Raw genomic sequence first — 25,687 nt, 5'->3', positions numbered from 1 at the left:
TCAGTGTGCTTTGGCATAGCTGCAGCTGTTCTTTGGTTTGTGAGCAGAAGGAAGCTGTTAATGGCCACAGTGAGAGGTATCAAGCATTGTAACAGGTTCTGGAGAGAGGTGATTTTTGGTCCATCCTTGGGAGCAAGTTTGCAAAGGAACTACTTCAGGAAATAGTTTGGACCTTTGTTCTTGTTTTTGTTGTCTGACAGAATGATGAAAATGTGTCACTCCAGGACATCCCACTCTCAGTTCCATCAAGTCCAGAACCACGAGAACCTGAGCCAACTTGCAAGGTAAATGACAGTGATTTGCTCTACAGAATATAAGATACAAGCCTGTTAGTGTTTAAAAAACACAGACTTTTCTGTCACTGTGAAGCAGTGCTTCTTTCTTCTTTCATCTGTGAAACATTTGCAAGGTTTGTATTTGATAGATTTCATCTTTTTAGTTTTGTTAAAACAGAACAGGTTTTTTTAACTTTTAAAATACATGCTTGCAAATGCTAGCACCATTTAAATATTTAAAATAATTCCACTTTTTTTATTATTTCTAGCAGGTATGTGGGAATTGCTGTCTTCCTGATAAGTATTAGAAATTGAAAAGCCAATTTTTGTGTTGAAGTGTAATCATACCTTACTTAAATACTTGTTATTTAATGAAATGTAGTGTTGACTTCAGTTTAAAATTCTTTCATCTAAAATAAATTTTCCCAGAGGTCATGCAGGTATTGCAGATGTAACTTGAAAAAAGAGTGAAGCCCACAAAGACGTGTTCATTATATGAAAATGGGTTCTAAAGGGGGAAGCAGTCACAATGGATATTCCACAAAAGATCATCTTTTGAGGTCACAGACTTGTAATGTTGTGCTTTCCACAGTACTGAGGTTTTATAGCATTGCCTGGGGCTCTTATTATAAAATCAGTACAGAAAGATCACTAATCCTGCACTTAGAGAGTAGAGGAACAAGATTTGCTGAAAATACAATGAAATTAGAAATACTTCTTGAAAGGGAAGGACATTTACAGTCTTACTCCTGTTTGGAGGGCATCTATCCCATTTCTGGTTTCAGGGTTTAAGAGGTTTGCCAGAGCTCTAGATCCACAAGCATCATACTTCTTGCCATTTAAGCTTTCTTTTTTCCTTTAATTGATGTCTGCATTTGTCAGTGTTAGTCTATGGTCACCTCCCTCAAAATCTTTTAATTCCTAGAGGAAAAAGTATTTCTTTTTAACTTCATAATAAAAACTGTGCTAGGTTTAACTGATATTTTGAATTGTCACTTTACCTGCTACTGTCATGTGGTTTGAAAAACTGCACAAGTCAGTCAGGGTGTTGTCCTAATGCACTAACTCATAGCATCTCCAATTAAACTGAGATAATAGATGTGCCCTCCTAAATGGAAGCATGCCCCTTAATTGTTTGGCCTACCTGTAATGGTACAGTTATAAAATACATTAAAGTTACCTTGTAATTAAAAACTATTTTTAAGTCTTTCTTGCATATTTACCAATATTTGCTCTGAACTTTGCATAATTATTTTAGTTCTTCAGTTTTTAGTAGGATTTGTTCAAATCAGTTGTGCTTTTGCCTTCAGTGATTGTAGTTCTGCATAAGTAAATTATTTTTTCTTGTTGCTATCATTTTGTATTATTGGTAATTTCAGTTAACATTTAAGCTTCAGGTTTTTTAATCATTGTATAAAGAGAACTGTAGGTAGTAGTTGATGCCTGAGGATGTTCATCTCTGATGCCAGTTACTTGTACAAGAGAGAAACTGCTGCATCAAAAATGCTGCTGATTCCCTTACATTAGTCTTAAAATGTAGTATTCCAGCTCAATTCTGTTTATTACAGAAAATTGTAAAGTTTCTTCACTCTGGGTTTTCTGCATACATCTCATTTCTCCATGTGAACGAGAAGAAAGCACATGCTAATGTTACTGCCAGTCCTCCATAAACATCTGATTTAATATGTCCTATAGACTTGTTGATTCAGTTGGTGTAGCCCTTACAGAAAATGTTGTATTGCCCATGGTTCTGTTGCAGATGGACGATCTGCTGAATGAGATCAGGCAGCTTAAAGATGAACTGAAGAAAAAGGATGAAACAATCAACCAATTAGAGAATCAACTTGTAAGTATAACACTCAATGTTTAACGATATCTCAAGTGTGCACTGCAGAGTGTGCCTTCAGTAGATAATTCTTATGTAGGCTTTAGGTTTGCTAGATGTCTAGTTATTCCTATGCTTTCATTAAAGGAAGGGTTACTTTGGCTTCTTTTTATACCCAGTTGGCTCATGAATCTGCAGTAGCTTTCTTAGCAGACTGATTCTGCATGTTCTAATATGTTTGCAACTGTACACCTGGGATCTTCTAATTCTGTAGGTAAATCATGATTTGTATGTGTGGCACTGAGAAAGGATGCTTAGATGATTGTTTAATATATTTAATTTCTAAAACAAACACTTCGAATATAAAAGTCTAGGAGCTGTTCAGAAATAACAATGAGCAAAGATAAGGCACTTTGAAGTGTTGTAAAAATAACAAGTATCAGGCGTGTCATTCTGCTTGAAGCTTTTTGTTGGTATTTTTCTCCCTTGCCTTTCTTCTGCTGCCCATTAATTTCATTAAAAAGTCCACCATAGAATTAAAAGTTGAGCAAGGTAGTATTCAAAGTTTATTATTTTTGAAAAAGCAAAATGAAGGATGTTGAATATTAAGATTAAATTGGCCAAATAAATAGAAGATATGGTGTCATATATTGTGTGACTACAACCTCTAGTGAAATGTTTAGCACATGCTTTTATACACATGTGCATTGAAACTGACCCTGTGATCTTGATGCTGTCCCTGTCTAACGTGTGGTCATTCCTTTAAAAAAAATTGAAAACTTAAGATTTGAGTTTCTGCTTTGCTTAAACTACAGAATTCTGATCCCCAGGATATCAAAGCAATTTCTGCTGTCTGTTAGTATTCTGCATTGTAGTGATTTTTCAGTATGCTTAGTGTCAGTCTTACCATCAACCTTCAAAGATTTCTACAGGGAAATCTCTCCTTCCTGGTAGGCCACAGACCTGATTACTGTAGTAACTGAAAACTCTGTTACAGCTAAGGAACTGTGCTGTAAAGATGGTTAAGACTACATTAGGAATTACTGAAAGGTGACTTAAAGAATGTGGTGCTTCAGAAATTCGAGTAAATAAAAAACCCTTTCTGAAATTCAACATTTATTCTAAACTGTTTCTAAATATACCTTGGGAAAAGAAGCAGTTGTGCAGCACTGTAAATACACTGTTTCCACAGCTTAATCAGACTGTGTTGTACTGCTAAGGGATGCATGATGTTTGAACACTCAGTCTTGACTGCTTTTCAAGTGTCTTTCTCTATTTGCTCACAAGTTCTTTCTTCTCTTTTTTGTGGGTGATGAAGGCCACTAGATGTAACTGCCAGAAAGACAGTCAAAAACCTACAGGTGCAAAGTGCATGTATGCTGATAAATTTACACAAACCTCCTGGAGGAGGAGTTCTGTGAGTAAAATGTGCCATTCCTTCTCCACTATGACTTTCTGCATTTCATTTCCCAGTTTTATGACATTAGCTGCCATGCAGGTTGACATTGTGTGAGATTCTGTGCTGTATGTGAGAATGGTATCCTTTGTGGTGTGCATCCCTTGCATTCTTTTGCAACCCTTTTATTTAAACATTTATTACAAACATTTATTTTAAAATAAGTAATTAAGTCTCTTCTCGAAACAATCACCTTCTGAACTATTTAAGTTAGTCAGCCCAAGATGTGTATTTAATCATATGTAAGATATTTTTCTCTATCCTGCCAATAATATTTATATTTTTTTCTTAGTTAAAGTTTCATTGTTGCACTGCTCACTTTTGTTCAGGAAAAGCACCATTGTATTATATATTTCATAGTGGTAGAGCCAGAAGTTTGTTTTGGTTTTTTTTTTTAAATAATCATTTATTTGAAGAACTTGATTAATTCAAGTCATTGAATTAATTAATTATTGAGTCATTGAATTAATTATTGAGTCAAAGTCACTTTGACAAAGGACATGTTCATTCCCATATGTTGTTGCATGGATCACATTTTCTTTCGTTACATACAACTTGCATTCTTCATGAATCTCTTAACACTTAGGATGGGTGAGGGACAACACATTGATATTTTATAATACTAAGAAATTATCTTTAAATGATGAAGAAAACTTTTTTTTTGTCAGTCAGCAGCAAATAGTCTTTTGATCTTGAAGTTAATGTTCCACCTAGAGAATCCTAAAAGTTTACATTTAAAGATTTAAAAAAGGTGTTAGATTTTTTTGTTTCTTTGGTTTTACTGTGGCTTCTGTTACTTGATGTAAGATTTTAGTCAAGATAAACCATCCCTGCTATCCTTCTAAACTTAACTCTTTTAAGTAAATTGTGCTAGGATACAAATACCACCACATTGTACATTCACCAGTTTCTAGCAAACAGCTTTATCCTGTTGAGACCATGCTTTCCAGCATCTGATAAGAATCCAGTTCAAAGAGACCATCCCTTTAAGTAGCTTGGTATTTTCTGACACTTAAGTTCAAGAAAGTTTGTGTAATGCCTTTGAGGTTTATCCCATTTGTTTTTCTTTTACTGTTGTAAATTTGTAATTTATAGCTTTTGAGCTCCTGTATTGGTTCCGTTTCCCATTTAATTTCCTATCTGTGGCATTCGTTTAATGTTTTTGTGCTTTGGTACTAATGCTTGGTTAGTGACTGTTATTGTTTCCATGCTACTTTTTTTCCTTTTCCACATAAATTCAGAAACAGATTAGTAACTACTGAAGTTCAGAAGCTTCATCTTGAGCAATATATGGTCTTAACTGGTAACACAAAAGATGAGGAATGTGAGTTTATCTCAGGTAGAAGTAGTAATTTATGGCAATTTATGTCTGAGTTGGTCAGGTTGAAATATATTTCTTTTAAGTTATTCAGTAATATTGTTCAGAAATACACTTATTTTTTGTCATGAGGAAATTAAAGTAGTCTTACTCGAAAGAACCCAAACCACCTTTGCTCTATACATGATTGGGTGAGGTATATGTGTGTGTGTGTGTGTGTGTATATACATACACATAAATATATGTTTACAATACACACACATATGGCATGAGTATATGCTTATTAGATGTGCTTTATAAAGATACCAGTATTAGTATCTTATAACATTTCTTGTGAAAAAACTATTAATGAAGTATTGAAAAATTTTCAAAATACACTGCTTTTCAGAAACTTATTTGCCAATGATCTGTGAAGCTTTCTGCAGAATGTTTTTTTTTTAATACCTTCTCCTTTGCATTTATTTGTAAATGGCATGGAGGCTTCCTGTAAGCACACAGAAATTGATATGAGCTCCTCAATGTGGGATTTCTAAAAGGGGGATGATAGTCTTGCTGTTCCAGTCTTGCTCAGTGTTCCAGTTCTACTGATGAGATCTTAACTTTCTGGTTTAATAGTTCTGCTAACATGGCTTTGTGTGCTTCCTTGCCTGGTACAGTAGGAATGCAAATGTAGAAAAAGCCTGGACATGAAATGGTTGTTGATCTGGAGTTGTCTGACAAACTGTCACTTGCAATAGAAACGAGAGATAATAGGCTCTATTTTCTTGAGGCAGGAATATAATAAATTGTATTCTCATTTTAAAAGTCTTAAGGAAATGTTTTTCTTCATTTATGTTTGTGTTTAGTTTAATAGAATGGTTTGAACTGAAGGTGTAGGCTGGAAGAAACCAGATCTATTGATCCTAAATGTGGACCAGTGTGGATCATAATTCATACTTTTGAAGTTTTCCTATAGATGGCACTTTTAAAAAACCAAATTTTAATTCCAAGCTTGACAGTAGTTTGAGGCATTCTCAAACTCCTTTGAGGCATATGAGTTTTTTGCTACTTTAAGCTTGGTAATAGTTACCAAAATTGATGACTATTTAACTATTACATTTTTTCCTTTAAGTGTTGACTTCTTTGTCACTTGAAATGATGGTGAATATCAGGAAGATACTTTAGTTAGATTATCATAACTTTGAATGTTACAAATTCCAGGAGAATTTATACTATGTATTGATTCCTGAAGCATAAGTAGCAGTCTAGGAACACATTCACAGCAATTTGTTGTTTCCAGAAATACTTTAAATGCTTTCAGATATGCTTAACACCATTGTTAATGTAATGTTTCAGAAGAATAGATGCTTGAATAAATGAGGAAATAATGAGAGTGGAAATTGGCTATTAAAAGATTTCAGGTAGGAATTTAAGACCATATGAATTGCAGTTATTTATTGTAGTTCTACTAGCAACTGAAATGGCTAAAATTTCTGATGACTTGATAGTTCTCCTAGTAAATAGGCAACTCAATATCATTAAAAATTAATTGTAGGAACTAGTGTTCTTAACTGTTCTTTCTTTATTATGAGATATTTCTAGAAAATATCCCATCCTTATGTGATTAAAATGTGTATGGGTTTATTCTCTTTAAAGATCACAGTTTTTGAAAATATTTCTAAGACTTTTTCCTATTTAAAGGTAAATATTTACATAAATGGGAGCTATGTAACTTTAGTTTCATCCCTGGAACTCCATGTAATAAAACTTAGAGGCTTAAAATAAATGTTTTGATGATTTGGCATATTAAGAACTAACCTGTTGCCTCGATGTCTTCTACATGGTGTAGAAGCCTGTCGAAGCAGTGTTCTGAGAGTCTGCTCAAAAGTATGTTATGTAATTTCTGTAGTTTCTGTTCTGTTTGTACAATGATCACTTACAGTTAAACACCATTTTTTTTTTAGCTGTCCTTAGGATAAAGGCTTGTACAAGTATTCCCTGATGGGGTAAAACATGACAGTGTTAGAAGAATTTCTCATTGATCTCTTATACTGGATTTAATTTAATTAAAATCCAGTATATATAATTAAAATCCAGTATAATATAATTTAATTAAAATCCAGTTAATTTATGCCTATTTTATATCTGTCGTGGAAAAACAAAAATCCAACACAAAACCAAAACCTGGGTGAATATGTTGAGCATAAAAGTACCTGAAGAAATTAATGCTGATGGGTCAAGCTTACAGAGAAGCAAAATGCAAGCATCCAATGGTGTAATTGTCTCACAGGCTTTGCAGCATTGTTTCTATAATACTAAATCCTGGTTATTGGTTTTTAAAGATATTCAAGGTAAAGTGGTTAGATGTCAAGTTTCTCTTGAAATTGTCTTCTCAAAATGGAAAGGTTGCTTTCAGATGCAGAGCAATGGAAGACAGGCAAACTACAAAGCCTGATATGGATGATGTCTGAGAAGGGTTCTGGCCCCTGGTCCTTTAGCATAACTCCTACAAGTCCATGGGTGCTCTTCCATGCCCTGCAAGATATCAGCAGATATGCAGAGTGATGAGATTAAGTTTTGCTTAATGTGTGTACAGAGTCATTATTGTTTCTGTGAAAATTGAAACAAAATCTCAGTTTGCCTGGCAGCATGCATGTTCTTTTTCTTTGCTACATCTCTTCTTTACTTCTGCACTACGACTTTGCCTTCCATTTGAGTATTGTTCCAGTTTGTTCTTCCAAAGGCTTTCTCACCAATTGTTTTTATAAACCTTCATAATATTTCAGTTGTCATCGTGTGCTGTTTTGTCTTCTCCTTCCATCTTAGCCTTGAAGCTACTTGAATTCTGTGGGTATGAGTTTAAACTTCCAGGCTTTGAAGGGTAGTTGCATTATTGGTGTTTCTCCTCACAGTCAGCCCAGGCTTCTCTTGTTGTCCAGTTCTCTGCTGTTCATTTGCTGATCCATTATAATATGCATTCTTGGTGAGAAAGAGCCATGGCTGAACTAGATAGTTGTTACTAGGTAGTTCCTATTCTCTTACTGTGTGTAGTGTGTAGGTGACTACACAGAGGGCAGGTCCTTCAAACCTTTCACAGGCAATTCTTATTGGTTTAATGTAATCCAGCATCTTGTAACTCTTTTGTGGTTTTGTTTTTTGTTTTTTACCTGAATACTTTTAAAAAGACTACTGCATGCCAGAACTGCTGATTCATAATCTTTGGGTAGCAAGAGGAGGCATTCCAAACATTTTCTTTGCATGGATGACGTGTCTTGACAAACGACATTCTAGGTTCTAGGTTTGTTCATGATGTGGAGCTATGAGTTTGTATGAGCCAACTGGCAGTGCTAGGTGAGATGAAGATAAAAATGGTTCTTCCTTGTGTTTGTGTTTATGCAACAGAAGAGCTGTTTTAAAGCAGCAGCAGTTTTGGATATTGGTGTATCCTTGGGAAAACAGTCCGTATACTTGGCTGTTGGCCCAAAATTACTATTCAGCAATAGTTTGGAGATATTTCTCATCCTTTTCTGGTAGAAGCTATTAATTTGTTCATATGATTGCTTACAAGATAGGTTGAGGTCTCTTCATAACAATGGTAAACTGTGGCCTTATTTATAGTAACCTTTCTTTTAAAAAAACAACATCTTCCAGTGCATCCAGGGTCAGAACTTCATAAAGTCTTCAGCAGCAATTGCACAATTCATCAGGATTTCTGAAGAAGATTAATCATTTTGTTCTGTCTTATAGGCTGCTTTATTTCAGCTGCTCTTATTTTTCCATTCTTGAGTCTTCTGTTTGCCTGGTGTTTAAAATTTTGAACCATTTTTCTTTTAGGATACTTTTGTTATTTCACAATGCCAGTATCTGGGAAATGAGAGGTAGGGAATTTAAGTTTAGTGACTTGGATGCACATAACAGCTGGGGGAGGAACTGTTCTGACTGTTCTCTGACACTAAAGTGCAATTGGAAAGACTTGCATCAGGCTAGGCTTCAGAACACACAGGAAAACCATCAGATGTTTGGGGTTTGTTTTTTTTTTTTAAGTAGAATCTGAGGTAAGTCTCATCTTTCAATTCTAGTACTGCTTGCTTATGAATCTAATAATTAAGCATAAAATTTTTTCTTCTTCCCTGTATTTAGTAGGAAACTGCCAGATATTCTATACATTTTGACTATGTACCGTGATCTGAGGAGTCATGCTTATTGGTTTCTTCTTTCCTGTTCTTTGGATTTCTCTGGAACTTTGTAACATTTGAGAGATAGGGGATGCATGTGAGTTGTTTGAAGGAGAAAGCTTTGTAAATTTGCTGGAGTTTTGTAAGCTACCATTGAAAGACAAGTCTTTTAATAAGCCAAGGTTATTTACAGATACTTGTCTCTTAATGTGCTGGTATCTATGGATTTGGTGCAACCGTTATCATTCATATAATTCATAATACCCCTCTTAATAAATTCCCGGTGCTGTATTTCCTGATGATTAATTGGTTCACTTGTTGTTAATATTATTTACCTTATTTGATATATAATTAAACAGTTCTTGTTATTATTTTTTTTATAAATAAGAAATAAAAAATGTATTTGATAGCTGTTTCTGTGGAGTAGTGGACACTCTCAAAACTGCTACCAAAGGAAGAGGTAGTTCTGCTTCTCAGACTACAGAATGTTCTCTAGCACTTGGGAAAAGAGGTCTGAACCATTCCTGGAAAGAAGCTCAATTTAGCAGGCAAAACACTGAAGGAAGTTACTTAAACTTTCTTCATTTTCTTCCTCAGTTAGCCAAATGATTAAATAAATGAAGAATTATTGAAAAGACTGTGCTTAGTGGCTGGACTTTGAAGTGCTAGTATGGATGTTTAAAAATTACTGGAATTTATCAAGATACCTAAATATTTTTTTGCTTTTACAATACTATCATAACTGTTATGTATCTCAGCTGGCTCATACCTGTCTTAATCTCTCTTTTCAAAGAGAAGAAGGGAGAGGATGCAGGTTATTCACCTTCTTAATTTAATGCCTTAAAAATTTCAGTCTGGAAAAAGCCCACTGCCAGCTCAAACAAGCCTCTGCAAGATGAGCCCTATGATGGGTGGCACTGTTTTTTTTTTTAGAGATGTAATTATATAGAGAGAATAGTACAATTCTTTGTTGTTCCACCACCCTGACACAATTCATGATGAAATGTGGAAAAGCCTGAAAAAATAAGTGTTCTTTTGTAGAGTGCTGTGAAAACCCAAGTTTTTGTTAATGTCTCATCAATCATTGCTTAATCCTGTTCCCAGGAATATTTCTGCATTTAATACTCAGCTGATGCAGTGTTTTGCATTATTTTGTTGTATTGCTTGACTGAAGCTAGTATTGTAGTTCTTTCATGCAGAAGCCTCAGTTCTATGGATGTTAATGGATACTGATAGGAAGACTGTAAAGAACATGTTAGGTAAACTGTATTTCTGCCTAGGGATAATCAAAGAACTTTTAATTTTTTCCTTGGATTTTGCTCCAATGTTTTGTGTCAGCTTCTGAAGAAGGTTGAAAAAGTCATGCCAAATTTTTTTTTCCTAATTTCATGTTATAGTTCTCCTAGTAAATTCCAAGGCTTGGCTTTATGTATGTGATAAGTTTGCATCTTTGCAGTACTCAAACTTGGAATGAAAAACTAACTAGATTAGGGTAACTGGAAAATCAGGGAAATGTTTAAAATTCTGTTAGGATAAATAATAAATGGAATGTTTCTCTATGGAAATAGTGTGATGCTTAGCATTCTTTTAAATAAAGCATGGAGATAAAGTACTACTTTATTGTGTGTCTAGCCCTGGCAGTACGATCTGCAGCATATGTGCCAACAAACAAGCCGAAGAGGAAAGGAAAACTGTGTTTGTTTTCTTCATTTGTTCAGAAATCTTATACCTGCTGTCTTAAACTGGTTGCTGTTGATATTTGTGGTTACTGATAGGCAGCAGACAATGGCAATTGTTAGCACCAGTTTTCCAGAACTCATAGAAGGAACAGTTGAAGGAAGGGGTTGTGATGACTTAGACCTGTCTTGCTGAAATAAGAAATCAAGATTTTGTGATTTAAGAGGGCAGCTCCAGCTTGGAACCTTCTTTGAAAGGTCAGGGGATAGAGAGAATGATAGAATGCATAGCATTGCTTTCTTGGTCTGAGACTGCAGCAGCCACAATGTGTCATTTTTGAGGTGATCTGAAATGTCTGATAGGCAAACCCTGCATAGCATTGAGGTGCACACTTCTCTGAAACCAAATGAAGTGCAAGGAAAGCAGTCATGTGTCATCTGCCCTCTTTCAGCTTTAATACTACTATCAAAATATGAGTGAAATGGACTTCAAAGCAATAGGATTTGCTAGAAAATCTGTTTCTATGCATTAGATTTTTTTTGTTGTAAACTAAAGGTAAATGGTTTCCAATATTTTAGTATAAAGCAACTTTGTGCTTGGTGAGACATTTTAAAAACATTTTTGAAAGCTGTGTAAATAGAATTTTTCACATATCTTTTTAACATGAGAAGTTCAGCTCCTATATTTTGCCCCTAAAAACATCCTTAACAGCAAAGTATGCATATATCCTGAATAAAAATTGAGGTATTTTTAAGAACTCTTACTAGTGTACGGCATCATTATGTTGTTTTTCCTTCAGGTTTTCGTAGCATGTAGCATTTGTTTTCACAACTGGGAAATATAATGATACCTTTCTGAGGGAGAAAAAGAATGGTGTAGCTTTTTGGTGTCTTGTTTTTCCCTGTTCTCTTTTTTTATTATACTTCTCCCCCTCTCTCTTTCTGCACAGGGTGGGTATTCTGCTCCCTCCTTCTCTCCCTGGCAGGGCTCATTCCAGGGCATCCCTCGGACTGTTCCACCGCACCGCAGACAGAGTGAGTCTGTACCTCTCACTCATCTCCCTCACCATGTTCCAGTAGAAGCTTCCCCTTTGCACGCACTGTTCATCTCGTAGTCCCCTCCTTTCTCAGGCAGATTTCCAGGTGTACACAATAGTTTGTGGCTAACCAAAATGCTTCCTTCAGCCAGTGTATCAGCAGCTACAACATAAAGCTTTGTAACAATTATTAAACACTATTTCAGTGGTTCTTCAGGCAAACCTGAATAGGCCCCCGTTTCCAGTCTTGTCTTAACATGAATCTTGCTTGCTGCATTTTCCCTTTTTCTTTCATGGCTGTATTATACCATCCTGTATGTGTTATGTCTTCTGTTTGCTCATAAGTCTGCATGTATACGTATGTGGATGTATATACCTAAATGCGTTGTGGGTGTACATAAAAATGTTGGTGAGAAAGTGTCTTTTTTCATTGCTTCTCATGAGAAGTTTTCTTAACTTTTCAGAATGGCTTCCCTGAAACTAATTCCCTACCCTTCTCAGTATTTGTTGTAAAGAGGCTGTTGCAAAACTTGCATGATTTATTAATGTTACTTATGTGCTAGCTACAATGTGGGCTGATATATGATGCATTTGTTCTCTTGGCTTGGATCTGCAAAGCAAAAGACAATTGCTGATTTTAAAAGTGTGCTTACATAGACATAGAGAACTGGTAAGTCTTATTTTGTGCTTTGTTATTGCATTCTGAACAGATAATTGTTCAAAGAAATATAACTACTTCATAAAGCTAAAGTTATATTTTAAAATGTACTGTAATTTGAGAATTACAGTGTGTTTGCCTAGTAAAGCCCAAGAGTGTATTTGGACAAGAAATAAAGGAAAAAGTAAAATTGTGGTGACAGTAAGGATTTCCAGGGCCAATGGAGATCTGAAGAGTAAGCTGTACCTTGGAAAACAAATCTTACATATATTTCAGACTGCAATAATCCCGATTTGTTTCAATTACAAAAAAAAAATAATCTTGTAAACTATGTTTCAAATACTCTCTTGACATGTCTGTGACAATGTTCATTTACACAACTCATCAGGAATGCACAGCCTGGTTTTTAGGCTTTTCTTTATGCAGCAAAGGGATGCACTTCATTTTCCTGTGCTGTTTGTGGGACTGTGTGTATTTGTGTCTAATGAAATAGAACCCCTAAAGCTGATCATCACGTCTTTTGTTGTTGGGTAGAGGGCCAGCAGTAGCACAGCTTGGCTATTTAGCTGTCCTGTTAGTAGGCAATCTGAGCTTAAACAGATCCATTGAGACTTCAGGAACATACAAATGTCACATTTTTACTGACTGGAGAGTCAGAATGCGAGGCTGATGTCTGAGCTGCCACATGTGTGCCTCTGGTGTCACATTATTCACACTGATTGTTTTACTGAAGAAGAAAGCTTTGCTAATCTCTCCTACCTCTGATGCCTCACTTCATTCCTCTACTTATGGCAGCAGCTTTTACTCAGGGATTCCACAGAAAATTTTCATTGCCAAGGCAGGTTGGATTTTTTAGTATACATCTTAGACATTAAATTCTGTGGATTACTAGTGAAGGAAATAAAGTAGATGAAAACTGACCACTAACTAACTAACCTAAACTATAATGAACATATTGCTCAGGAAAATAATTCCTATAACTGAGTATTTCTAGTCTTTTTCTTTAATTCTGAAGTTGGATCAAAAAATAAATATTGAGAATAAAAATACAGTGGAAATTAGGAGGTTTTTTTGACATTTTCATTGACTTCCCTGCAAAATCTACAAGGTATGGCTGTGTGAGGGGTCCCTTTATGTAGAATGTTACTGGAATTCTTACTAACATTCATCTTTTACCTGCATTACCTCTTCCCTTGATTCAGATGTTTTAGGTCTGCTGGTCTTTTGAGGTAGAACAGAATACCAAGTGTTGGATTTTGAGGCAAGTAGTGAGCTGGATATCACCACCAAGTATAAAAAAACGGCCTTAAAGTCAATGTTGTTGTTCTTTTGCAAGAATATAGAGAAAGTGATGCAAAAATGAAGTCGTGTTACTTTTGTTTGGCTGTGTTTTCTGCCTGGATATCTTGGAATTCAGGCATTTCTTCTCTGACTTCTGGATCCTGAAACCAAAATTGCATCTACTTGCCCTAGGAGCTTACTACAACATGACACTTTGTTAACATTCATTAGAATTGGATGTATGTTTTGCACTTCTAATGAGAATGAATTATAAATACTTTCACATTTACTACCTTTTTGTTGTTTCAACAGCCTTGGAAACAATTCAACGTTTTGTATTTCATAATCACTTTCCCAATAGTACCTTGATTTTAGTCATTTAATGAACAAAATTGTGTAGTTTTTCTTCTTAAAACTCAAATATGCCTTAAACTAAATTCTTATGTAATGGTCCTTTATTTTTTTCTTTTGATAATAGGATATAATTTGATAACATAGCAAACCTCAACACAGTACAAAGTGTATGCATTTGTATTCTGATCTGAGTGATACAACTCTAGAAACACAGCGTTTAGAATACCCATTGTTGGTGAATCAATTATGAACTTGGATTGTTTTTAAAAGAATATTCTACCACTTTCTCTAGGCCCCTAGACTTGAGTGCTTCTTCACACAGAAATGCAAATGAAAACTGCTTTGTTACTCAAGCATTGCAGTTGTTCACATCTCTGCTTACAGTGCACTTCATGGTTAAAGTATTTAGACTATTTGTATGTAAGCATTACTAATAAAGATCATGTAAGCAATTCTAGCAGGTCACACATAGCTTTATCACCAGCTGGAAAGCTGCTGTATGCACACTGAATATAAATAAGGTCCAGGCTTTGCTTTTTCATGTTTGGTTTTTTTTTTATTAACAAAGGTATGTTGCTTAATATTATGAAATTATTCCAAACCTTTACTGACTGATTCTAGTTCTTTGTAGGGTGTACAAAGTGTTGGCATTAGCAGAACGAAGTTGCTTCAGAATCTTGGAAGTTCTATGATTGATGTTAAGAGAGTAACAAATTATTAAAAATGGCCTGTAACCATTATGTTACTGTCCATTATATGTATTTGGTTATTCTCTAAGAGATTAGTGTTCAGATTTATGAAGAAATGCCTTTGAGGAACAAGCCACACCTCCCACATCGGGTAGTTGCAGATTGAACTACAGGAGAAATGTCTCTTGTACCTTGCTAAGTATATATTTGCAAACAAAGTTCAATTTTACATGTTATAATATTTGTCTGACTGCACATGTATCTGTATTTATGGCTGAAGTGCCTGCCTTGATGTAGTTACATATTACTTTCAGTAATTTTTTCTTTGAGAAAGACAGTATTTTTCTAATGTTGGGAATTCTATACAGACTGCAGAAACCAAATATTGCTATAGCACATTACTGATCATTTTACTTCCTCCATGCTGTAGTGAAAAAGGTAGTTTAAAAAAAAAATTAGGGTTCTTTGGTGTTATGACTTGAAGTGATGCTTCATACTGTGGTATGCTGTTTTGCAGTGTTGCTATACATGTATAGCTAGGTAAAATAGAGAAGAAAAAAATCTACACTGAAGTTATTGACAAGTGCTACTGATTTAAGATGTGAAATATTGGTGTTTTCCAGAGGTAGAAAATGAGAGCTTTTCCATAGAGCCTTTCAGCAAAGCTATGTCTTCAAATGAAGACATGTGAAATGACAGCTTCTCCTGTGACAAGGCAGTGAGATAAGGGATGTCAGAAAGTTAAAAACTTTCTAGTAGGGTTTTTGTCCCTTCTCCCTTCCCCCTCCCTCTAAAAAGAAACTGTGGTAGTTGGAAGTGTCTTCAAGCTTGTGAGTGAGTTGCTAAAAGATGGGTTATTAAACTGTGGGAAACATGGTCAAAATATACAGTGTATCTTATGATGATGTTGTTTATTCTTAGATGTCTTACATGGATGTGAATTGATGCAGGTATTTTTTTGATGCATACAGCTGTAATCATACACACAGAGTTACAGCTCTAAACAGTATTTGAAGTGTAAGAGAACTGAGTTTAAAAGACTTCAAGCTACCAGAGTATTCCATCCAGGTCTTGCTATAAATACTACTTGTACTGCATTACTTCAACACTATTGCTAACTTTGTTTCTGGAAGGTGGATTTAAAATGAGTGGGGGACATGGTAATTGCAATTTAAATGGTGAAAAGTTGCAGTTCTGTCATGGCAATTGCTCATTGTTTTGTCTTGGTCCTCTGATATCATTGTCGTTGTGTTTTTCTTGTCTCTGCTTTCCCATTATGCTATTGGCAAGGAGTTGAGAAGTTAGTCCATTACTTCTGTGATAAAGCGTGGTACAGTACAACTTCAGATTTCTTCCCATCGCATTTTTGCTGTTGGTTTTTTTGCCCTGTGCATGGTGCATGTCTGTTGGAGATGTGCATGCATTCCTCAGGGTCCTCATTGCTTCACTGCCCTTGTCCTTCAAAATGCTGCAGGGAGAAAATGTATTTCATTCTACACAGGTATCACCTAGGGAATCAAGATTGGGATTGAGGCTAGAGATATAAAATAACTAAAGTAAGGTAATTTGAAAGCAGTGTTATTGCAATGACTATTACTGTTATGATCACATAGGTCTAACTTATCATTATGACATATTTGTCTCAGTTTTAGAAGACAAAGCTAATGCAATCTTAGTGCAATCTTGGGTTCAATAACTGTGTAGCAAAGATAATCTTCCTCATGGACATGTTGTAATTTTTCTCTAGGTGATGTAGCAGCCAGATTTACTTGAGAGAAACAAGAGAAAATCTCCTAAACTAAGGTGGTAGGGACATAATTCAGTAATTTTGACTGGTGCTCCAATGGCTTTCTTGCCAGTACAGAAAAGTCTGCTTCTTTGTTGTGCCAAAAAGGAGCATGTGCACAAGGGGTTTTGTCTAATGAACTTTCATTCTGGGGATGATTCTCTTCAGTGATGTAGTACAAGAGATGTTTTAGAGTCCAACTTCACATTTTAGGAGCATCTCAAAGGAATGCAGCTGTTTGTCCACTTAAATGTTTTTTATGGAGAAAAAAAAAAAGAAACTGTCTAGTTAGCATTATGAAAAGTGCACTCAAAGCAATGCAGATGATCAACTTTTTTTCAATATTTCGGTCAAATAAATTGCTATTCTGAGAAGGTAGAATGCTTCTGTATCTTCCTGTTCCTCCTCTTGATAGATTTCACCAAGAACTAATCTTTCTACTGACTGATAACTTGATTTTAATGTATTAGGACTTCCCTACTAAATGTAAAACTTGTATATAAGGCAAAGATGTAAACTGTGGATGAAGATAATGCAGTTTTCATTGTTAGATACTTTCTGAACAGTTATTTGTATAATTTGGAAGCAGTGTTCTTCTACTTTCAGTGTCATCATGGATGTTAATGCTTGCACCAATTTGAGATTAAAATCTGTAATTATGATACTTCGACAGAAGTAGAAATATGTAATTAGAAAATGGTATAATATTTATTAAAACTGAGCAAAGATGACACCATAGCTTTAATATTCTCATAGTTCTGAGCATGGAGCTGTTTTCTGTCTTTGAATTGCTAACTTTATGGATACTAAGCTGCTTAGACCTTTTTAGGTCATGAAATACAATGAGAAAAATATATATTTTTATATGTAAAAATGGAAAATTGTCCAAATGAAAAAGCTCAAAAATTGCCTCATTTTTGTCAAAAGAACTCAAAATAGCATTATCTAAAGCCTGCTTTTTTGCAGTATTTCAGGTGATGTTGTGTCTTAACTTTGTACAAAGTTAGTTTCTTCTGTAAGCTGCATATTTTTATTTTGCTGATGAGTGTAACTAGGATTATTTGAAATAAAGTTAGGATTTGTAAGGCTCAGATTAGGTATTTATCTACATGTTTCAAAATGAGTATTTAGGAAACCTTTCTAGGTGAGGGCAAGATTTTTTTTCTGACAATTATTTTTTACATGTTACAATTTGACACTACTGTTTGCTATAGATATACTAGTATTTTACTTCAGGAAGTGTTAGAAAATCTGAATAATGTGTTGAAGTATTTGTATGGTAATCAAGGATATATTGTTTTGGTTTCTATGCTTATTTTTAGCAGTTTTGCTTCTTCAGGTGAGGTCTCAAATCCATAAATCATTATATCTGTCTATCAGCTTGTAAGCTAGAAGGATGATGACTTCTGTAGCCCCTTACATAAACACTGAAAAATGAAAAACAAATATCTAAAGGGTTTTGGGTTTTTGCCTTTTTTTTTTTTCTTTGTAACTCTTAATTTGTCCTTAGTGCCTCCTTCCTGTAGGATTGCTTGGTTAAAAAGGATTCACAAAGTTAAGCTAGTTTTGATCACATAAAGAAAAATGCTTTGTTACTCATCTGATGCTATATCAAATGGGGTTTTGGTTTCTTTTTCCTTTTGCCTTTTCCTCTTCCTCCCTCTTTCCAAAACAGTTCTATTCAGACTGCTCAACATATTTGCAGTTACCTGTCTTTCACTTCTTAATGTCACTGGTCCAGCTTTGATGTTGCCATTGCTTACAGATATATTCTAAAGGGGAAAGCTGCTAGTGAATAAAAACAAAGTTGAGAAATCTTTATTTCTCTCATTACCATTGAATTTTTTTTCTTGATGAGGAATTTTGAGGATTCAGGTTTCAGTAGTAATCCTCCCAAGAAAAAGATGAAAGCTTAAAGAATCCAGAGATGTGCTGTTTTTCTAGAAATGTACTGAGACTCTGCCATGCACAAATATCTTTACATTCTTCTGCTGATTGTAAGAATAGCTAAAAAGTCCAGACAAATAATTCACTTTCATATTTACAAGTTTTGAATAATTCAAGAGAGTGACTGAAGTGACATTTTTAGTTAAATCCTTTAGAGACAAACATTGCTGCTGCTTTTCTGACTCTATTTGACTAATAAACAAATACTGTAAGCCTGTTTACTAAGTATCTGTCATCTATCATTTGGTAAGAATTCAAGTACTTGAGGGATAAGACTAGCTTGTAATAGTTCTGTTCCCTTACTTGATAAAGAAAAAGAGAAAAGCATCCAAACCTGAACTTGATGAAACTGTTGTTTAATAGGCATTGTTTTGCCATGAATTGCAGAATTGTTAATAATTCTTTCAAGATGATTATACAGGTTGCAAATCTAAGATGTGTTTGTGAAGCTAGTGCATATATTAATCTTCAAAGTCTTTTTACAGGAAGGAGCAAAGAGAAAATAGAAATTACCCAGAAGAGGTAATGGTCTTGTTAGATACATGTCTGATCAGATATCTCCTGATAAAATGTAGAGTCTTCATTGTTCTCTTTATCCCTTGGTTATCAGTGTAGCAATATATGATCTCCAGCTTCACAAGTACTCAGTTGCACTGCTTTGTTGAAGAGGGTTTCTTTATCAGCCTATTTGCATTATATTAAAGATAAAAGTTAGCTGAGCCTAGTCACTAGCCTAACTACAACATACCTGTATCAAATTTTCTGACCTCAGTAAGGCAAGAAAAATATAGTGTGAATTCATATGGTCCATTGACTTCCTTTCCTGCCTGAACAATATACATCACTAACAAAAGATTTGGGATAGTTAGCTTGAGTATTCAGTGAACAGAAATAAAAAATGGATACAGTCTCATAGCTGCTTCATTTGTTCATTAGGCACTTGAATCAGAATCTGTCAATGGTACTCGTGTACCATCCTTATGCTGTCCTATAGATTGAGGTGAAACCATCAACCATGCCTTTTTTTGGTTTTTAAGCTAATAGGTTTCTTTTTTTGTCTCCGTGTTGTGTATTTCAGTGCTGGTGTACTTTTTTTCCCTCTTAAGTTGCAAGTTACATCTGTGCACACCCCATGAACCATCCTGTTTTGTCAAAGTTTAATTTTAAAAAACCCAGCTATACAGCCCTTACCAAGCATCCAGCCAGTGCATGTTTGATTCAGAATGTAATCTGGTGTTTTCTTTGCCTAATATATTATTGTAAATTTTTTCTCTTGAACAGCCTCAAGTACTACAGCCTTCCAGCAGCCTTCCCAATTCCACAGAAGTCGCCAAGGGAAAACTAATAAAAACTCCACATATCGAGGCCCACAATGAATATTCTAAACATGGTCTGCATGCAAATAGCAATCAACAGACTCATAATGCTGCAAATGTCTCTCTCATAAATAGCCTGAATGAAGTGAACTCTTTAATGAGCATTCAGCTAAGCATAAAAGATGAGGATGCATCATATTTGGAAAATATGAAAAACAAAAATACTGAAGACCCTGGAGAGGTGGCTAGGAAGAAAGAAGGGATGCCACAATCTTGTTCCTCTTTTCAGACCTCTACAAGAGCTGATGCTAGAGAGGTGCAGACTGAATTAGCAGTGAAAGGTGAACCCTCTTTCACAAACCAGGCTTCTCGGCCAAAGACTTTAAGAATAGCAAAGCCCCCAAATGCTTTAGTGCCTCCTACAATGGCCGTGCTCGCACGATCTGCAAACCATTCCGCTGCTTCCAAGGAATGTGAGCTTCTACCATCAAGTAGTTTGACTCAGCTACAGTCAGCACCTGGTCAGGGTAACCTAAAGGGTAAACAGAGTCAGAAAGTGTCTAAACTTCGCCCACCAACTATATCCTTTGTTAAATCTAAGCAAATGAACGGTCAGAAATCCACACCAGTATCAGCCGAGCCTCAGAACACCTGCTTGAAGACTAACATCCCGAAGCCACCTGTGCAGAGAAAAGAAAGTGTGCAGGCACAGAATTCCAGTTTGCATTCTGGGGATGGTTTGCCCTGCAATCGGCATTCCCGTCTCCCTAAACCAAAGACACATTGAGAACGTACCTACATATCACTGGGTGATGCCATACATCAAACCACTTCCTGTGTATTGACTGCTTTTGAGCCTCCTTTATCTACAGCTTGCAAATCCTGAGTGAATATTAAAATAGCATCGTTGCTTGGTGTTTGCATACTCCATCCTGTTATGTTCTGAGGTTCATCTTATGAGCTGTGCAGCTTCTGTCAGTTTTCTTACATTGTAGGTCTGAATTAAGGATTGTATTGGCCAGTGATCTTAGGAATTAAACCATACAGAAGTCTGTGGTGACCACAAGTACTAGAATGCTGCACTATGAATTTCAGGACAGCAGAAGTAATTTCTTACCTCCATTTGAGTTATTAGACAATGAAATTAATATTGAATTTAACTTCTTGGTTCTGAGTACTCATTAGTTTAGAGTGGTGGAAACTAGGCTTACTAGCAGATGTTTAATTGGCCACAATTTTGACTCTCTATTCCAGAGGCCTATGCAAAAATCCTTGTATTTATCATTAGCTCAAGACTGACATATTTAATGTTATTTAATCTGATGGGTTGGGTGGGTTGTGTTTTGTTTTGCTGTAATCTGAAGTTGCTCTGTTCTTTATTTATCCCATTTTCACTGTTCACAGACAATAAGCAGATTTCACAGGATGAAACAATTCTTCTCTCTTAAGTATTTATAATTTGTTGCAAGACTGTGGTATGTTTTTATTGTGTTAAATAGACACATTACCAGGTAGATTCTTGAAAGATTCTTGAAACGCAGTGCTAAGGATACTAGTGCAAAACCTTCCAATACAGGCTCTTGTGAATTGGTAAGTAGGGAACCTCTGGGAATAAGGGGTCCATAACACCTATATTGATGTTGCACAACATGCATTTTAATTAATAGTTTTTAACTTTTACTGTACGACTTGTATTTATTGATTTCTGTTTAATATTGAAAGGCTCTGAAGTACCTGACTTGAAATTTTGCACAAACTTTGCCATATGTGTAAGGATTTGAAACTATTTTACAGAATAAAACTTGTATTAAAAAGTAACTATTTTTAAAACAAAAGATTGAATTAACCCACTTATTTGCTTTAAGCAACCCTATTATGTCCTAATCCAGAGCTGGTACTCTTAAGAGTTTTTCAGAGTTGTGTATTTTGGTTTGGGGTTTTTTGTAAATTTTTTTGTGTGTGTGTAATTTCAAAAGTGCATGATAAATGGGAAGGAGCTTTATGGGGAAATAAAGCAACAAAAATCAAACCACCAAACATTTTTCTGCTCTCTAGGAGAAGTATTTTTTCTCAAAGTGATCTGGAAATGTATGCTCATCATGGTGCAACTGTGGGACCCTGACATGTGTGCTGTGAGTTAAACATGCATATCCAGTGAAACTTTCCAGAAACTTTGTTACATCCCATCTCTAGTTTGGTCTTTCTTTCCCATCACTGTCTCTCAGATGTTACTGTTTCTTTCTTCTTCTTTTTCTTTTTTTTTTCCTGTTCTTGAATTGGTTTTAAAATCGTAAGCAGGAAGCTCTTGCAATTACTTTTGCTCAAAATCAGTTCCCCAAGAGCATATAATGTCAGTAAGATGAAACATAGTTTGTTCTAGGCTTTGACTATAGAACTTTGACATTTTACAGTATTTTCTTTGTGAGAAGTGAATAGATACAGAAAATTCATAAAGAAATTCAGTAATCAACTTTGGTAATATAATCCCTTAAGAAGAGGCATCCTGATATTGAATGGGTGAAGGAAAAAATATAATCATCTCACTTGAGTCTTTCAGTATGGAATTTATGTCCAAGAAAGTTTTTGGATTTCTCACACTTTGAATTCTTTTAACTGATAATGAAGTGGGGAAAAAAACAAACAAACAAACTTGGGGGCAAAAAAGGTATGGGGGAGATTTTATTTCAGAACTGCTTGGATCAATCTGAAATAAGAGACCTGCGGAACTTCCCGTAAACTGTGGTGAGGACAATGTATGTAAGAAGCAACAAGGGGAACGTTTATTGTTACAGCTGGTATAGAATCAGTATAACTACAAGATTGCTGTAAAAATTACTCTCTTTGAAAAAATTCCTTATTTTCTTGAAGTGCATTTGATTAGATGGCCTTCACTCTAAGCACTTAATTTTAATAAGAAAACAAAACTGGCCTTCTGGATTCCCCCAATACTAGCTCCTGGCAGCTAATTGTGTTTCTCAGGAGTTTAAAAACTGCTGAGGGAATGATCAGATTCCTGGTTCTTTTTCTGGTCCATATAGATTTCTATGGAAGGTGGGGTTTTTTAAGTTTACGTTCCATGAAGAGAAGCTGATTTTATTTTTAGTTGTATATGATTTTGTGTAAAAAACAAAAAACTGATTTTCACATAGTGCTATTGACAGAGGTGTTTCACCATGAGTTCTTGTGCTCTTTATTCTGGAGGTATCACCAGCTTGATTTAGTGATGTTGAGATTTTTGTTTACATTTAAAAGTATAGGTATCTATCTGCACCTTTACTGAAAAATAAGGAAGGAAGCTAAACGATGATCAGGGTTTTCATTAAAAATGCTATAGTTCTTAATTATTTTTTTCCAGAAGAACAAAATATATTCTGCAGGGTTTTTTTTTATGTTGAAGAAGCGTAAGTAGATTATATTCTTTATTTGCAGCATTTCCTCATTTTGTTCTGACAGAATAGTGAGACACTTTGAGGTGGCAACAGCAGGATTTGATCCTGGATGAGACAGCTGCTAGCCTGAACTGCATTTGTATTCAGCTGATAACCTCATCCCTTGAAAGACAACTGTTTTTTGGCCCTTCAGGCTTCACCAGGGAAGGCTCTGTTGCATGTAGAGCAAGTCCAGAGTAGGAGAAAAGCCTGTGAGTTGACAGGCAGCTGGAAGAGAGGTGAAGTTTAAAGCTTCAGTGAAGGATGAGGGCTGGGGAGAGAAGGATAAAAGGGTGCTACATAGAGCTTGTCAGGTGGGATTAAGTAAGTATTTCCAGGTAACTACCTGATGGAAGTTGCAGATATATCATGATTATTGGTGCAGATTAACCTGTATGTGTAAATTAAAGGGTTTAATATATTCAGGGGGGGTTAGGTTTCTCAGTTGGGTTTATTGCCATTTTTTTGTTGCTTTTTGATTCCTCATTCTTTTGTGCAATATCCACAAAAGTATTAAACTACTGTTCAGTGTGTGTGTGTGTACAGAGGCAATTAAGTGTTTTAAGAAGTGAATAAACACAAAAGAAAAAAACAGAGTTGCACTTTAAATGAGCTTTATTGCTTAGAGTTGTGCCTAAAATCTAGATGCCTCCTTCTGTGTGTGGCTTTTTTTTTTTTTTTTTTTTTTTTTGAAACTTATTTTCCTGCTAGTGTTGCTGTTTCAAAGGTATCTTCACATCACTTTCACAGAATTGATATGCTGCACTCTAGCATGTTTAAAAATATTCATATAGTGTACTGAGTTTCTGTTGTGCAATGACTTTAATTTAACCATGGAATTTTAGCACTCATGATGCAGCCAGATTATTACCTTCCCCTTCCCTGAAGCTGACACTTCCTACTGCCAATCAAGGCCAATGGCAAAACTTCCCTAGGACTAGCATAAAGAGTAATGTTCCCAGCATATGTTTTAGTTTGAGAAAAGAAGTGCAATATTATCTCTCAGATTTTCTGGAAATAATCAAAAGGCCCTGCAAATCCAAAACGGCCCTGAATTTTTCATACAGTTCCAAAATAACTGGGTTCCTTTACATCTCATATCAGTGAGACTAGACTGCATCATAGGTCAGTAACATTAAATTCACTCTTGATCTAATTCCTGATTTATTGTAAGGATGCTAGAAAACTGAATACATTTGTGTGATTTACTTCTGTTGCATGTCAGAACCATATGCACATTTTAAAGTATCATACTTGAGTAGGTTGCATGTTGGGGGGGAAGTATTTCTGGCTTTGCACAGCACCTAACCCTCAATGGACATTTTCTCATGATACAAATGGAAATAGGTCCCTGAATTAGATTTACTTAGCAATTCCTTACCTCATTATAAGTGGCTTTTTCTGAGCAGAGTGGATTTAATACGTGATCCTGGTGGTAGGTTTCAGTGTAGTTATCTTACAACTATGCCATCAAGGAAGTTTAGTCATTGCTGTGGTAAAGCTGCTCACTGCCTACTTAACTATAAAAGAACCACAATAAAAACAATATATTTCCAGTGTCGGTGAAAGCTTAAATTCAATACTGACTAAAACAAGAGGTACCCGTAATATCTGCCTTGTTTTTGTTTTTTAACCCAGGCCAGAGTAAATGCTGTATATTGGAATTTGCTTGTAAAGTTGATTATAAAAACCTGTATGTAAAAATTCTTTACTCGATGTTGCTCTAGTGAATAAAAAATAAAAGTCATAATTCTAATAAGTATCTTTATCTCCTGTCTGTTTGTCTTCTAGTCATTGACTGTGTAGAATTATGGAACTGCAAATAGGAAATTTTGGGGGAGTTGGAGGTTATGCTTATAGTGTTTTCTCATGGAATTTCCTTTCCCCAACAGACTTACAGGCTTTTTAACATGAGACTTACAAAAAAAAGAAAAAATGAAGAAGAAAGTCATAGAAAAGCTAAATTTTAATGTATTGTTTCCAGTTTTTAAAAGCGTTATTTCATCCCTAATGCCCTGTCAAAGAGAGCAGAGTATTTCATAGATTTCATAGTTTTCTCATGTAATTAACTAGTAAAATTTATGAGATTAATTTGAGTCATTCCTCCAGGGCAGTCCAAGTCAATACAATAAAGATAAATACATAAAAAGCTCCTGATTGTACATCAGTATTTTGCCCAAAGTTTGAATGTTTTGTTGTTCTTGAGGAAAAAAAAAAAAAATCTGTTCCATTAAGTGTATCTGACCTGTTCCAGTAGATGGAAAATGAAGTTTGGAGGGTCAAGTTTGAAATTTTAACTAAAAATTTGAGGATTGCTAAAGGGAGAATCATGAAGTTTGAAAATGCTGAAGGCAGACACTTGTAATCCTTAACCTAATGTTTTATTTTGAGCTTCAAGATGATCTGTGAAGTTTTTTGGGGTATTTGGGAAGCTCGTGCACAGAGTTTCCAAATGCATACACATGTTTTAGCTACCTTACATAACTG

At 35.3% G+C, this 25,687-nt stretch overlaps 1 protein-coding gene across 8 annotated transcripts in view; it reads left to right on the top strand.

Annotated features, from left to right (window-relative positions):
* CCSER2 (coiled-coil serine rich protein 2) overlaps positions 1-24,962 on the top strand; it is a 60,976-nt gene extending 36,014 nt beyond the window's left edge. For 5 of the 8 annotated variants that reach the window (XM_030452760.1, XM_030452763.1, XM_030452758.1 and 2 more), the window contains 4 exons: positions 201-284; positions 2,035-2,121; positions 3,419-3,517; positions 19,738-24,962. In XM_030452760.1, coding sequence (XP_030308620.1) covers positions 201-284; positions 2,035-2,121; positions 3,419-3,517; positions 19,738-20,559 — 1,092 coding nt within the window. In that variant the 3' untranslated portion in view covers positions 20,560-24,962. Of the gene's footprint in view, positions 1-200; positions 285-2,034; positions 2,122-3,418; positions 3,518-11,654; positions 11,740-19,737 lie in introns of all 8 variants that reach the window. The other 3 variants (XM_030452765.1, XM_030452764.1, XM_030452766.1) reach the window with 3 other exon arrangements.
* The last annotated feature ends 725 nt before the right edge of the window (positions 24,963-25,687 follow it).

Source organism: Calypte anna, chromosome 6 (assembly GCF_003957555.1).
Source record: "Calypte anna isolate BGI_N300 chromosome 6, bCalAnn1_v1.p, whole genome shotgun sequence".
NCBI lineage: Eukaryota > Metazoa > Chordata > Aves > Apodiformes > Trochilidae > Calypte > Calypte anna.
Note: the sequence above shows the minus strand (reverse complement) of the source record. Positions and strands in the feature narration are given on the sequence as shown.